Source organism: Phycodurus eques, chromosome 6, assembly GCF_024500275.1.
Source record: "Phycodurus eques isolate BA_2022a chromosome 6, UOR_Pequ_1.1, whole genome shotgun sequence".
Lineage (NCBI taxonomy): Eukaryota > Metazoa > Chordata > Actinopteri > Syngnathiformes > Syngnathidae > Phycodurus > Phycodurus eques.
Window position 1 is genome coordinate 13,148,496 of NC_084530.1, and position 17,048 is coordinate 13,165,543.

General features: G+C 43.0%; 1 protein-coding gene across 3 annotated transcripts in view; it reads right to left on the reverse strand.

Moving 5' to 3' along the window:
* The window catches only part of cnnm2b (cyclin and CBS domain divalent metal cation transport mediator 2b), a 64,092-nt gene that overhangs the window by 11,543 nt on the left and 35,501 nt on the right, over positions 1 to 17,048 (reverse strand). For 2 of the 3 annotated variants that reach the window (XM_061679748.1, XM_061679747.1), the window contains exons 2-4: positions 3,921 to 4,064; positions 1,772 to 1,909; positions 950 to 1,119 (exon numbers count right to left, since the gene is read on the reverse strand). In XM_061679748.1, coding sequence (XP_061535732.1) covers positions 950 to 1,119; positions 1,772 to 1,909; positions 3,921 to 4,064 — 452 coding nt within the window. The remainder of the gene's footprint in view (positions 1 to 949; positions 1,120 to 1,771; positions 1,910 to 3,920; positions 4,065 to 17,048) is intronic. The other variant, XM_061679749.1, reaches the window with a different exon arrangement.

Consider the following 17,048-nt stretch of genomic DNA (forward strand, 5'->3'; position numbering starts at 1 on the left):
TCTTGTCGCGCCTTCCATCTCACTGAATTTCCTCTTCTGCCAATATGGACAAAAATGCCGGCACGTCCTCAATCGACCAGAGAACAAAAGCTGCTTTAAGCCTGCCACACGCAGCGCGACGTGGTCAAATCCGACTGCGCCGGACCATCACGTAGAGCTGTCGACACCCTGCCGACACCCCCCGCACATGAGCGATTTCACAAGTGGATGCCCGGCGAGCCTGTATAGGTGTTTTGATGCAGCGTATTCAGTAACTTTATCACACTCCTTTGACCATAAAAAGATAGAATAATCGTTAAGGAAGATGCAGGTTGCCTAAGAGAGAGGGTGTGTGGATATTTGAAAGGAGGCTCGCTGGCTCCATTCATTTGAATGTACCCAGCGTGTACGTACGTTCGCGTACATTCTGGTCACAAGCTTTGCTTTTTCATCCACAAGTACATTATACAGTATGAATATAGTTAAGTATTGATAGAAAACACAATATTTGATGCTTTATATGCTATTTATATGGCTTGATGCAGCGCGGCGGCACGGCTCTCTAAGCCCTGAAACTTATCTGCTGTGACGTTAAGACGGATCGCGGCAAAACCAGTGGCAGACTGATAGGCCACTTATGAAAACAGTCGCCAAACCACGTACACTGCATGACAGTTCAGTCGGGTTCAGTGACGTCGCTCGGTGCGCGGCAGCCTTTAGACGCCTTGAATGTGAAAGTGACGCATCACGGCGCTTAAAGAAACGCCTACATCTGTCGGCCAATCAGATGACAGTTACATCACGGCCTTCCTCGGCCTGCGTTTTCGAACCAGGTCGGAGGAGGTTCTGAAAAGCGGTGCCATTGTCCCTGCTCGGCCTCGAAAAAGTGTAACGGAGAAGCGACCGCACGGGGCAGAGCGAGCCTGGTTGGGGGTAGAACCGGTTTCCCAGTGTTCCAAGTCCCACTTACCTGCAAAATGAGGATGAAATAGTCCACAGGTCTGTTCCTGTGGAAGAGGTAGTGCTCAGGCGCCCGCTTCCTCTTCTCATCGTATTTCAGCTCCTGGATGACATTTGGGTGCTTCAACAAGCGCAGTAGAATCTTTTCAGACATTTGTGGTGGTGCGAACAGGTCTACCTCTACAGAGACAGAGAACGAGGCTGTGAGAATGACAATTGAACAACGGAATGAACACACAATACAATAGTGGGTTTATTTGGGTTATATCTTTGTGGTGTAAAGATAGTAACACTCTTACAAGGACAACATCTAGGAACAGGCCAAGCTGCAGCCCAGCGAGTAAACCAGACCTCTGATAATAACAAAAATGATGCTTTAGGAATGGAACTGTGTAGCAACATCAACTCAGTAGTAGAGCTGTGGTTGTCAGCTGGCTACACCACCAGTAACTAACCTTCCTAATAGCCTTTGGAAGAACGTAATCAATGCTTAGCTGCAAGGTCAAAGTTCAAAAGAAAATCCATCTGAAGTTGGAGAAATATGAGTCATGTATTCAGCTGCTTGTTTACCTAATGGAAATATTTCGAATTTTACACTAAAAATGTAAACGTGGGAACCCTCGTAGGCTACAAATGCCGAAAGTAATGTCACAGAGCAATTAAGTAAATGTAACCACCTTTCTACTCACCCCACTCTCCACCCAATGGCCCCCAAACTCAAAGCGCATACAGGCACATACTGCTCACACATACAGTGTGCGCAAACTTTCCTTGCAGTGAGGAAACACTACGACACACTGGGGGAAGTGAAGCAGCAATGTAGTCCACTTGCCTGTTGCTAGGAAACGCAGGGTAGCCAGCAGAAGCTGAGGTGATATTTTAACCTTCATTTCATTGTCGGTAGGCTTGAAGGCCGAGAAATCCTGCTTCCTGTCACGATGGGTGATTTTCTTTTTCGTCTTGTTGTCAGCTGCAGACAGAAAGAGAGAGTTGATGAGAAGACACACGATTATACTTCTACAACAGGAAGAAGTCAGTCCACCATGCCACTCCACTAATGGAGACAGTTGTCCATTGCTCACAGGGTGGCGAAACTTGAGTTACCCAAACTTGTTTCCCTTTTGTGGAAACATACTATAGCTATGGCATCTTTCTCAGAACTAACAGAGAGCTACAAGAGGCTATGCTGTGAGTTGACCACATTCTTTATCACTTCAAGCCATATCTATTGAATATATATCTATATTCACTTTATGGACCGCAGCCCAAATATAGCATGTTTTCAATGCGTAACAAATGTTCCTGAGGAGATACAACAAGTCAAAAACACCCACTAAACTAGAGTGGGAAGAGCACATTTCACTGGTTTAAAAAAAGATCACTTTGTGCCATGTGTCAAGTGTCACACAGAGTGTTTTATACCCTGATTGTAAATTTGGGATTGAATTGCTCACAAAGCATTTTTTGTTTTGTCTTTGGGGTGCATTCCAAGCCGAAAGAGCAAAAAGCTATAAGGTGAAGAGATGTTTGATGTACAATATGGCTGGCTCATGCACATGAATGATTAGAATATTTTCAAATTATATTTAAGATGTGACATGCTTCCTGTCAGTGTCAGCCTCACAGCACACCCAGGAAGGTGGGGGGGTTGATGTATTTGGTCACCCGTTCATTAAACGTACACACAACATTAAGATTTTCAAACAGGTATGCCACAGTGGGAAATTGGTAAGTTAAACACATGGCTTGGCTTTAGAAGAGTTGAGGTGGCGAGTATGGGCATTTTTATATACTGTATGTGACGGTGTCCTTCCACTCATTCATTTTTCAGGTGCAGGTCTCTTAAATGCCAGCTGAACCAACTGGGCCTTTTATTTTATGGAATATTGTGTACCAGTGGTCTGAAAACACATTTCATAGAATTCTCACATATTGCCGTGGAGGCGCCAAATGTTCGGCCAAGTTTAAAAGCAGTCGGCTCACTTAACATTTTAAGTACGTGGTACTTTGACAGGATTTGACATAAACATTTGCAGATGCTAAACACAATGTTTCCTGTTTCTATTTCGTTTTGATTTGTTCTCAAATCCTTATCTAAACGTTAGTGGCATAAATAAACAGATGTACACATAGGTTAAAAATATATCAAATTTGGCACAAAAAGGGGGGCACAGTAACTGGTCGACACTGTTTCCTGTTCAAGCTGAAAACACCATTTTACTGCTGGAACATGCTCCATTTACTCCTCAAGTATAGTGTCACCATATCTTGGTTTTAATTTGCACTTGCAAGCAAATATAGGAACCACAACTTCATAAATCAATCAATTACAGCCAAAAGTAAGAATTATTGATGCCCACTTATGGCTATCTTTATGCCAAAGAAACATGCACACAAATGACTTTAAACTAAGAAGAGAATTAACATTTAAGACAATAACACAGTACGAACATGCGCAGGTCAAAACCACAGCAAAGATATGTTAAATGGGGCAACAGAGTGGCTGCCAAATTGGGAGAAACGAAGAAAAAGTAAAGGCAATGTTATTCATTAAACTGTCATAACATCTGTAACTGGACCTTTGCAAAACTGTTCAACGCAGGCCACAAGATGCAATGACAATGATCATTAGATTGCAGTTGTTCACAATATTGTTGTTGTTGCGGAGTTACATTCATATTGATAACACATAATGCATATGTTCTGTGAACTTTAAGAGGGAATAAATCTCAATATAAGGCATACTTTATCACTGCTATAAGTTACTATTGGTTTTGATACAGAATTCTCTGTGGGTTTCAGTATTACTCATGGCAATGTGACCCATTTTAATCCAGACATACAGATTGTATTCTTGTGTTGTGCTATATTTTACATCGTTTTGTAATATTTGCACCAACCTATATTGTGATTTCAATATCACATAAAGCTTGGACCGCAACTAAAGTTAAGCTGGTATGAACTTTAAGAGGGAAACCTACTGTACAAGTCTGTCTCGTCCAGGATCTCTGACTTGATGATTTCCTCAATAATGTCCTCCAGGGTGACAATACCGAGAACCTCGTAGAAAGGGTCTCCCTCACCCTCATTGTTGACCCTCTGAACTATGGCCAGATGGGATTTTCCTAGCAAATCATACATGCACACACAGAAACACAAACACAAAGGGAAGTTATAAAGTTAGGGTCATATTATGTTTGTGAGTGCAGTACAGGTCAAGGGGTAATGGTATTCTGCTGGGAGTTGGAAGGGGGAACTTAAAAGGGAACAAACGGACTGGGACATCCCTCTGTCAGTCACTTTTGACATGTCAGATAGGCATATGTTTAAATTAGACAACTGAAAACTATACAATAACTGCATGCAACCTGAGAAAAGGCTAGTGTGACAGCAGTGTCTCTGACTCCTATTCACAGCAGGTGACCAAAGCAACATTTGATTTCTGCATTAGTTACGCCCCCTTTCCACTGCATAGTACCAGCTCAGCTCAACTCACCACAGTCTGAAGTGGTCAGTTTACCAAATCAAAATAGTACTACCTCTGTACTCTGTCTCTAACTGCGGAGAATTCTTCACGTCATGACAAAATACGGAGACCAAGTCAAGACCAAGGGATCTATTTTCGTGAACGGTGTAAATCCTGCATGGCAAGCAAGGGGTTAGACCGCTGTTGGTAATTTCATTTCATAGACCAGCAGAAGCCGGCGGATCAGAGAGTGGGCGGGCTGCGCCACACATTGTGAGTGTTTACAGACGACTTCAGCCACCGCCAATCAAAGCGGATCCACTTATTCTCGACAGAGACATGGATCCATTCTCTGTGCGAAACAGGACGATGCATAACCGCGGCAATCCATGCACGACTCGGGCGTTGTCACTGCTCTGTCTGCAACAGACAATCCGGGTACCCTTGTTAAATACAGATTGAGCTGGTGATAACCGCTGGTGACCACCCAGCTCAGTATCTGTCTGCCTGCACCCAGATCAAATTCACTAAAATTGTGTTAGACCAGCGGTCTACCTTTCGCCAGGACTTAGACGTGGTCTGAGCAGGCGTAAGTTTAGATCAACTTTCGTCCACCAAATTGTCATTCTGCCAGATGCATCTCCAAGGACACTCGCTGCGCCGGAGTGCCCATCTTGGCCCCGGACTGATCTGCCAAATTGGCAAACATGTACAGCGAGCCTTGCGCTTGCACAAAAATCAGGATCCGCCGCCATTTGAGCCCTGCCACAGATGTGCTGTCAATAAAAACAGAGCCCCGAGACTTTATGGAGTTTGGACCAAGTTAAGACCAAGACAGAGGCAATGTCTGACTGAGTCAAGAACAAGACCAGGTAAGGCTTGTATCATATAGAAAAATGTAAGGAAAATGGTATGAATACATCCACACGGTAGTTTCAGGATCTGAACATGATCTTAAACACTTTCTAAATTATTTCTCTGGAACGGTTTCAAAAGGGATGACACGTGATATATATGATGAAATAAACTAAATGCAGAAGCAACTCTCTACATAAATCCAAGCTCACCACAAAGTAAAAACATAAGGCAACTTGGATAGATTCCGAGACAAGCCCGTCTAATCCAAGTTACCAAGACCAGCATCGTATAGTACAGTAATAGTAAGCGTCACAATGTGCGTTTAATGTGGCCATTTCCATCTGCGTAGCGTCTGCAATGTTACATTGATGCAGTAATGACCAGCAATGGTTTACTGCCCCCTTTCCACAGTACATTACCTACTCATTTTGGCACAGCTCTACTCACGATTAGCACTTTCCATTGGCAAAACCAGGTAATACAAGGTACTTCTTTTAGTACCTGCCAATATACCATCCACTTTGTGCAGTGGAGTATGATGCTACCACCAAGATGCTTGACAGTTGTTACTGTGTTCTTAGGTTTGAAAACCTCCTCCAATCATACTTCTTATCATTGTGGCTTAATACCTCAATCTTTGTCTCATGTGATCGTGTGTCCATGATGGCAGTCACAAATTTCAGTCAAGTTTGAAGGTCAATTTCAGAGCAGGGGCTTCTTTCTTGGTCGGCACCCTCTCAGTCCACGATGATGTTTAACTCCCTTCACTGTGGACAGTAACAGAGATGTTCCAGCAGTTTCCAGGTCATGGTAGGCTTGTGCCTCGGTGTTTCCTGGGTTGTTTGAGAACATCCGAACCTAAAAGGAAGGAGGACTTGCTCCAAATTCAAATTCACCTCAAATCTAGATGGCTGAAATGTGAAAAAAGATGGATCTTCTAAAAGGGCATTGATTCTAAACACGTCAAAACTGGTTTTTGAATGAAAAAAGGCGACTTGTATTAAGCTTTTGGCCTTCCCAAAGCCCTGACCTCAACCAAATTGAACATTAACTATGCTAGAAAACTGTGCGCATGCCAGGAACCTAACTCATTTAAAAAAAAAAACGACTAAATCTGCTAAGAAGAATGCTCAATTATGCAGTCAGAATTATGCCAGAAGCTTAATGATGAAAGTTGATATTTAATCAAATATCAATGGCGATGTATGTATGCAGGTCTTGTTCATATAATATTATCAATAACAGTAAAGACATACCCCACTGAATTTCAATCTGAAAATCTATGAATTTTACTGATATCAGCATTTAAATAATTGACAGTTATCATTCAAAAGGTAATAATTGTCTGTATGAAAAAAAGATGCTTTAATGTAATAGTTTTTTCCACTTTTATGACAAAACATTTTTTGCCGTTATGTGTCCCAAATGATATTTCATGATTTGCAACATGTTTTCTTTAGATGCTAATTAAATTTTTTGATATATAGGATTTTTCGCCTATTGCTTAATATAACTTTTTGTTTCATGAAAACTAACACAAACGCGTGTTAGTGTCTTACAAGTTCCTTTTTTTCTTTGGTTTTTTTAAAAAAGGTCCTTCTATGTCACTCAAGCTGTCTTTTCCGTTAATGCCACTGCAAGGAGGCCCGTGATGTTGTTGCAATACACCTGAGGGATCTGTGATCTGAAGTGGTAGGATGTGGCAGCCATTTGCAATAACACAATAGCAGACAGCAAAATAGATGGTGTTATTTCTGAGATATGTATGAATTTGTGTCAGAACAATTGCAAGTCTTTAACATTATTATGGATGCATTAAGACACGAGCGTAATGGGGTTAATGAGTAATTACGATCACTTATGCACTTATATCTGCAGAGTTTGAAGGGCAACTCGTGTAAATTGTGCAACTCACGTGGTTGCTATGAAGCTGTTTACTGTATGTCTTTACAGTTATGCAAGAGGTGTGTTTCAGTGGGTCCCCACCATTTGTTCTATCAATGGGTTCTATCAACAACCTGTGGCAAAATTTAGGTTAGCAGTTAGGTTAGTTTTGTAAATATTTGTGTGGATATGAGAAAATCCATCCATCCATTTTCTGAGCTGCTTCTCCTCATAAGGGTCGCGGGCGTGCTGGAGCCTATCCCAACTATCATCGGGCAGGAGGCGGGGTACACCCTGAACTGGTTGCCAGCCAATCGCAGGGCACATACAAACAAACAAACAACCATGCGCACTCACATTCACACCGACGGGCAATTTAGAGTCCCCAATCAATGCATGTTTTTGGGATGTGGGAGGAAACCGTAGTGCCCGGAGAAAACCCACGCAGGCACGGGGAGAACATGCAAAGTCCACACAGGCAGGGCCGGGGATTGAACCCGGGTCCTCAGAACTGTGAGGCTGACGCTCTAACCAGTCGGCCACCGTGCCGCCAACAATGGGCATTTTTTAGCAAAAAGAACAAGACACTGTGGTCCAAGTGGTCTTAAGAGACCCAAGCCTACAACAAGTGACAGCCAAAGAAAGTCATACGCTCCTGAATGTCATCATTTTGGTGCCTTAATCCCCTTTCCTCTGCATCTGTGTTCCCAAGACTCTCCTGTGTGCCACCCAGGGGAAAAAAAGAGAAACTAACTGCAGTGAAGACTGTCAAGCATAATGCTATACAAATTCTTGCCTTTTCTCAGCTTGTGATCATTTAAAAGGAATTTTCCACATGCCCTGGCTAATATTAGCCCCCTTCAAAATGAAGTTTCCATTCCACCCCAGCGATATTCTCACCAAGCAAAGGAACAGAAGAAGGCGAAGCCTCCACTGTGTGATCAGATTGTCTCGGAATGGGTCGTTTGCATGCAGCGACCTGGGTGTAAATAACGGAGGGTGTCAAATGTGTTTGTGTGTACCTAGGCATGCACATGTATGTGAGTGTGTACAATTTGTGTGCATCTCTGTGTGTTTATTTCACACAGTGATGTACCACAGGTACATCACTCAGAGCATGACTCAGAGTGGTTGTGGCTAATGCAGCTTTTGTACAGAGAGAGAGTACGTCGAGCCTCATCACTGAGAGTTTTATTGCACTGCAGCATTCTGCTTCCACACAACACCATGACAGCACACTAATTTGCAGTGCACTGAACCTGGCAGTCTGAATACATCAAAACCATGTGCATCCAGTCCAGCGTTGATGCTTTGAATAAACACTCGGGTAACTAACGTATGAAGCCATTACAGAATAATTCCTGGTGAAAACATCCATCAGCCATCAATTTTTTACCGCTCATCCGAGGTCGGGTCACGGGGGCAGAAGCTTTAGCAGGGAGGCCCAGACTTCCCTCTCCCCAGCCACTTCATCCAGCTCTTCCGGGGGGATCCCAAGGCGTTCCCAAGCCAGCCGAAAGACGTAGTCTCTCCAGCGTGTCCTGGGTTGTCCCCGGGGTCGTGCCCGGAACACCTCACCAGGGAGGCGTCCGGGAGGCATCCGGATCAGATGCCCCAGCCACCTCATCTGGCTCCTCTCGATGCGGAGGAGCAGCGGCTCTACTCTGAGATCCTCCCGGATGACTGAGCTTTTCACCCTATCTCTAAGGGAGAGCCCGGACACCCTGCGGAGGAAACTCATTTCGGCCGCTTGTATCCGGGATCTGGTTCTTTCGGTCACGACTCACAGTTTGTGACCATAGGCGAGGGTAGGAACGTAGATCGATCGGTAAATCGAGAGCTTCGCCTTTCGGCTTAGCTCCTTCTTTACCACAACGGACCGATACAAAGAAGGTAAGGCAGTAGTAAGAAGCGTTAGAGAAATTAATAAATAAATAAATGATTAACATACACACACAAACAATATCAATGACCTCTTAAGAATGTTGCTTTATCACCAAGGTTTAACGAGGACAAACAGAAATGGCGCTTAATTGGGTTAAAGCAATCAAGCCCCATGAGTCTTTGAGCATGCAATTAGTCTAAATCGCCCTTGGAGGGCATTGCAAATCGAGGGGCCCAGCAGATGAATGCATAACCCCACACACAGACACACACACACACACACACGCACACACACACACACTTTAATGGCATGGACTCCATCAAATTTATTAAGAAATATTGGTTTTAACATCCAATTTCAAAATTTGCCATTACACTTAAACAATACTAAAATATGACAGCAGTGGGAAGTAATTTAAATTTGCAGCATTCAGGATGTTTTACACTGGATCAAAATGAATTTCAAGCAAGAGCTTTGCAAAGACCTTTACAACAAATATTTTTATGATATTTTCATATAATCACATTGTTAAGAAGCCCCTGGTACTGTATGCACTGTATATGTATATATATACTGTATAGGAGTGACAGGTTCAGTTTTACATGAAAAGGAGACACTACCAAACAAAATGTCAACCTAACTCTCAATTTTCTGTTACAAACCGAGGTTTGACCTCTGACTAGGCCTGTCGCGATAGCACATTTTTTAGCAATATCATTTCCCTAGAATTATCACAATAAATGGTAGTACCATTGTTTGTTTGTTTTTATGCCATTGATATAATGGTAGAGCATAGTAATTCAATTACATCCTTTGAACAATTAACTTTTAATTCGAAAGAATATTCAACATTGGCCTTGAAATGCTGAAAAATAAATAAAATATCTTAAACAAAAAATAAACATAAAACAGACACAGGCTCTGTTCACAAAAATGTACTTAAAAAATATTAAACATTTGGCATAAAGGTATAGAGCATATATGTCAAACCGCGCTGGCACTTCACCTGTCAATCAAATATGTTCACTATAGTCAACTACTGGCTGAATAACGTGTGCCGCTGCGGTTATGGCTAATAAACAGTTAACTATCTTGTGTGTGTGTGTGTGTGTGTGAGTGTGTGTGTGTGTGTGTGTGTTATGTGGGGACGTATGGGGCGAGAGATGTCTCAAAATTATTTGCACATGTTTTTCAAATCCATAAATATACCCGCGATTCACGTTTTACAAATCCACTAATATATCCACGATTTCCACGTGTGTTTTAATGTTGTGTGTGCATTTATCATGACTCATCATTTGTAAATATTCAATTTTGCTCGTGAATTGTTGAAGGTGCGTTTGTTGATCAGCAGGCACGCATTTTTATAGGAATCCAACAGTTTATGGTCCAACCCTGCTGAGATCCCCTGGAAATTGACCATGGCTGAACAAGATGGACAACCAGCAGCCCCATCATTAGTGAGTAATAAGACAGCATTAATTGGAGACTCTCAATTGTCCGTAGGTGTGACTGTGAATGGTTGTTTGTTCCTATGTGCCCTGCGATTGGCTGGCAACCAGTTCGGGGTGTACCCCGCCTCCTGCCCGATGACAGCTGGGATAGGCTCCAGCACGCCCGCGACCCGAGTGAGGAGAAGCGGCTCAGAAAATGGATGGATGGATAGATGGATGGGTAGCAATATATCAACGATATATTAGATACGATATATTAAACTTACTTTATTTGTTATGGAGGATTCTAGAGCTGTTTGAAGTGTTTTTTTTTTTTTTTAGAAAATTCCACAAAGATGCGGGCCACTTCTCATGTTGCTACTGTTGGTGACAGCCGACACAGACAAATATGTGAGGCAAAACTGAATGGGAATGTCAGTTTAAAAAATAGCTGCTTTTTCAAAGACTGTCCCATGGGCACAAACACAAACATTTCCCATTTACAGTGGAAACTCTAATGTTGACTCGACCAGAGGGTGTGTTCCAACTATAGGGGGATCACACTCCTCAGCCTCACTGGTAACTTTTCAGGGTTTCTCGAGAGGAGGGTTCATCAGGAAGTCGAATTTCAGATTCAGGAGGAGCAGTGTGGTTTTGGTCCTGGCCGTGGAACAGTGGACCAGTGGACCAGCTCTACACCCTCAGCAGGATCCTCGAGGGTGCATGGGAGTGGGCACATATACAATAGACAGACAACCATTCACACTCATATTCACACATATGGACAGTTTTAGAGTCTTCAATTAACCTGCCATACATGTTTTTGGGATGTGGGAGGAAACCATAGTCCCCGCAGAAAACACACGTAAGCACAGGGAGAACATGAAAACCCCTAACATGAAGGCCAGAGCCCAGACTTGAAACCCACAACCTCAGAATTGTGAGGCGGATGTGCTAATCACTCATCGCCCTCCCGGGTGGATGACTAACAGGCATGTGTGACATTGTTTATTTGCTAATAATTCTCCGTAGACACACTATTACCCAATCCACTCTGTGCTCAGCCGTGTCTCAGTAGCTATGTTAGGTTGCCTTTTTTAATTGTAACTAAGGAGCTGAGTGGCAGAACTCATAACAGATGTTTGATCCATGAATCAACCAATACCAAAGATTTCCTTCCATCCATCCATCCATCCATCCATCAATTCATTCTCTTAGCTGCTTATCCTCGCTACGGCAAGGGTGTGGTGGCGCCTACCCCAGCTGACTTTGGGCGAGGGGCAGGGTGCACTCTGAACTAGTCACCAGTCAATGGCAGGGCACATACGAACAAGCACTTTCATACTCACAGTCAGACCTATGGACAATTTAAAGTATTTACTTAACCTACCATGCATGTTTTTGGAATGTGGGAGGAAAGCGGCGTGCCCAGAGAAAACCCACACAAGCACAGAGATTTCATGCAAACTCCATACAGGAAAGCCGAAGGCTAGAGCCCGGATTCGAACCCTCAACCACGAATGTGTTAACCACTCTTCCACCACGATGCCCAATCATGACTGGTCCACAAGTAAGTACTTACTCCCCAAAATGTTTTATGGGCAGGGTCCAAGCTATAACTTGAGCTTTTTCAAGGTCCTTACCAGGCATTGTAGGTATCAAATTCTGATGGTATGATGACCGTGAGCACAATTATTGAGGTTCCACGGGATCACGGAATTGCAATTAGATTAATTTTTAAATGTCTGGGTGGCTTTTTTTCCATTGAACACACCCTGTAGCTACATTTGTAAATGTAAAGAGAAAATAAACAACTGAATGATTCTAAATAAAATCAAAATACAGTACAACAGTAGAAGTACTTATTTCTCCCAAAAGAAATAGTAGCTACTTCTTTGTTTCTCATCCGCTTTGTGAAAACGGCAGAGAAGACACAAGCATGTTAATCATGCTACCTAGCCATGTTACCTGCCTTTGTAGCAAGTCCTTAGTAATTACGTCACCAATTGCAGGCACACTAACTTCCGTAGCTGGTTGCAAACGTGCTGTAGTAATTCATTGACATTATTGTTCCGTTAGGACTGTTCTGTCCCTGTACGACCGGTGTCAGAGTTTGGTCCGCATTGCTGGCAGTAGGTCTTTGCCTAGGCTGCCATTTGTCACTGATTTTGTTCATTACCTTGATGGACAGAATTTGTAGGCGCAGCCGAGGCATTGAGGGGGTCCGGTTTGGCAACGTCAGTATTAAGTCTCTGCTTTTTGCAGATGATGTGGTTGTGATGGCTGCATCAAGCAGTGATACTCAGCTCTTACTGGACTGGTTCGCAGCCGAGTGTGAAGCGGCTGGGATGAAAATCAGCACCTCCAAATCTGAGACCATGGTCCTCGAAAAAGGGTGGAGTGCCCGGTGTCCGGGTCAAGGAAGAGATCCTGCCCCAAGTGGGGGAGTTCAAGTATGTCAGGGTCTTGTTCATGTTTGAGCTGCTGCTCCTCCGCACAGAGAGGAGGCAGATGTGGTGGCTCGGACATCTGGTTAGAATGCCTCTCCCGGACGCCTCCCTGGTGAGGTACGGGCAGAAGAACCCAGGGATGATCCAGGACATGCAGGAGAGTCTATGTCTCAGGATTCCCATGGAAGAGCGGACAAAGTGGCTGGGGAGAGCGGAGTCTACGCTTCCCTGCTTAAGCTGCTGCCCCCGCGACCTGACCTCGGATAAGCGGAAGTAAATGGATGGATGGAATGGGAGAGAGAGGCGATACGATGAATCTTAGTTGAGTTCTAGGCAGGACATGGCCTACCTACTGCAATATGATTGGCTGCTGCATCCAGTCATCCTGGATGCAGGGCGAACTGACGTGTGAGACTCATAAAAATGAGTCTGCTCCATACTGCCGGTGCCCTGCACATTTTTTGCTGACTCAAATAAAAAACAAATAAAGCTCATTCCGGTGATGGAAGGTTCTCGTGGTTTTGAAACCGTGGCTTTTTAAAAGCACAGTATACCGTCGGAGTGGTAACGGGCCCATGCCTAGTCCCTACAAATGCAGACACAGATGCAGGCATATGCGCATGCATGCACACACACAAGCTGTCACTGTCTCACTCCGTCAGTCAGGTTTGTAGACCTTATGGCCATGTGGCTTGTAGTGCTGTATTATATTAAAAGGGGAAAAGAAAATGCGTTGCAAAGTATTTTCTTATGAATAAAGTAAACCTGAACGAATGCAGTCTACCTGAGTTTCTTTCTGTCTGACTCACTCAGACAGTTGCTCCACTCTAAATTGTTTTGTCTTGAAGACTACAGACTTTCTAAATCCCCACAGACATATACCACACAAGTACAACATAAAATGTTGCTTCTGTCTATCGTAAAACATGTTACAAGAGCATGCAAACCCCTTTTTGCATAGTTACATGCATTGCTTTTCAGGAACGGGGATAGTGAGTGGGGGACTCCAGGTAAAGGTTAGGCTGAACCTCTGGACTTTGCATAGCCTGCAACCTGGCACCAACCCACAGTGAAAGTGTGTGCTTGTGAGGACCAGTCATCAGGATCCTATAAGCCACCATTTTTGCACATCTGGTACCATCTCGTTGAGCTGACGCTGAAGACATGCTGGGTAGTACGGCACGCAGTCACATTACACGCATTGAGGTCAGGGTTCACTTTCAGTATCATCCATTCAGGAAAACTGCTGTCTCCTGTTGGTTTTAATTTTGACTGCTCTCTTCTCTTAATGGTAAGCAGTGAGCGCATGAACGCAAACAGCAAGAATGATTTCTGGATAGAGTAGTGAGCAAAACAACACTAATAAATTTTTTCCCTGGATAATCTACTAATTTAAAGGCTACACTATATCACCATATAGCCGGTGCATTTTAAACAGAATTATCCTCCACACAGTAAAAAGGAAGACATTCTACTTAAGCATGTACTGTATGGTGACATACAAACAGCATAAACTGCTAAACATCATCAATATGTCATTTCAAGCAAACCTAAATTGTTCATTTAGCAATTGGCGCATGTTATATCATGATTATAGTGGCCCAAATTACCACGTTTATCAGTATTACCACAATATCAGAAAATAAAATATAAAAGGGGGTGAGGGGTATCACAAATATACCCACCAGAAGAATTTTGGTTTTCTATTCTCAATATTTCTATTTTGAACACAAAAAATATCAGCAACCCTATGTACTTTTTACAAATTAGAAATTGCAAACAACAGCAAGCAAATTATTTTTCAGACAGTCAAGACCGCATAATTCTTTTTTTATTTCTTTCTCTTTTTTTCTCTTTTATATTCTTTTTTTTATTTATTATATTTAGTAGTGATCATGAAGATTATTTATTATTTTTTTAATTTAAAAAAAACTTTGGGTCCCTCTAATTGAAAATACTATTTTGTTGGATCATTGTCTGTCACGGGCTCTTAAAATTATAATTTCTTTTCCACATACCGTATAACGGCAGCCCAGCTATGACGGTAGTGATATATTTAACTAACATCAAACATTGTATTGGTGTCCCTTTTGGGTAGTAGTGATCATGAAGATTAGTCTAAAGCAGTGGTTCTTAACCTGGGTTAGATCGAACCCTAGGGGTTCGGTGAGGCAGTCGCAGGGGTCAAGGACAAGACACACGCAGTGTGCGCGTGCATGAATGTGTCCAAAAAAGCCCTTTTTAAACCTCATTTTGAATGCTGTGTACACGCGGTTCAAAACGCAACGTTGCGTCAAGTTGGTTGTTTACCATTGCAGTGCTGCGCCTCAAGTTGAATTTTTTTTTTTTTTTTAAATATTTAGCAATATATTGCCGGCACGGTAGACGAATGGTTAGCACATCTGCCTCACAGTTCTGGGGACCGGGGTTCAAATCCCGGCCCCACCTGTGTGGAGTTTGCATGTTCTCCCTGTGCCTGCGTTGGTTTTCTCCGGGCACTCCGGTTTCCTCCCACAACCCAAAAACATGCATGGTAGGTTGATTGAAGACTTTAAATTGCCGGTAGGTGTGAATGTGAGTGCAAATGGTTGTTTGTTTCTATGTACTCTGCGATTGGTTGGCGACCTGTTCAGGGTGTACCCCGCCTCACGCCCTAAGGTAGCTGGGATAGGCTCCAGCAGCCCGCGACCCTAGTGAGGATAAGCGGTAAAGAAAATGGATGGATGGATAGATGGATGGGCAGCAATATATCAATGATATATTAGACTGCGCATCCAATAGGAGAGGGGTGAGTGGAGTGACTTCAGAGTGTAAGCAGCAATCCGTAGACATAAATAGAGAACATAGTAGATACCGGCTAAATGAGGTGCCTAAATAGCGGCCACGTTGGTGGGGGCAATGTACCCATCAAAGGCAATGCATATTGAAAACATTTTTTCTCATTCCTCAACCAATTTTATGAGGTCTATTTTTTTGTCAATGTCAAAGCATGTGCTATTCATGCAATACATTTGGAAAAAAAATACCCCAAAATATTTACTCTTACCTGTGAACCCTTTTCAAGGATTGGAGAAATAACATTATAATAAGACTATTTCTGTACCACTTATCCTCACTCGGGTCGCGGGTGTGGTGGAGCCTATCCAAGCTATTTTCGTGCGAGACGTGGAGTACACCCTGAACTGGTCACCAGCCAATCGCAGGGCACAAACAGCCATTCGCAATCACATTCACACCTACGGGCAGTTTAGAGTCTTTAGTCAACCTACTACGCATGTTTTTGGGATGTGGGAGGGAACCGGAGTACCCGACGAAAACCCACGCAGGCACAGGGAGAACATGCAAAGTCCACACAAGTGAGGCCGCCATTTGATCCCCGGTTCTCAGAACTGTGAGGCGGATGTGCTAACCAGTCGTCCACCATGTCGCCATGAAAAGACTTTGTTGTGAAAAGGCTTTGCGAGTGGCACTCCAGAATCTGAATCATCTTTATTTGCCAAGTATGTCAAAAACACTCAAGCAATTAGTCTCCAGTAGTTGGAGCTGCTCTAATACGACAACAGACAGCCATTTGACAGAAAATACTTTTGAGACATAAAAGCCCAGTGCGGCGAGTCACTGAGCAATGAAAGGTTACCACTAGTAGTACTTAGCTAGGTGAAAGACAACAGCAAATTTCACATTAATTTACTGTAAATTTGAATTTCATTATGTTTTTGTTTTTTTGTGTGAAATGCATGCTTTGTTGGTTTTGTTCTTTGAACATAGTGATTTTCCGTTTAACTAATGCATGGTTCATTTTGTGCACAAATAAAACACAACCACAAAGTTTGAATCAAAGCAACTGGACTGCAGATTACCAGGACCTAGGGGGTTCTTGGACTTCTCCTGTTCAACCTGTATACCTACGCTTGGGTCAAATTGTTCAGAACTTTAATTTTGACTATCATAGCTATGCAAATGACACACAGTTATATCTAGCAGTGTCTCCAGATGACTATAGTCCAATTGAGGTTTTGTGTCACTGTCTAGAACAGATAAATAATTGGATGAGCCAAAATTACCTTCAATTAAACCACGACAAAACTGAAATAGTTTTTGGCAATAAAGAAAAGAGGATTGCTGTTAGTAAA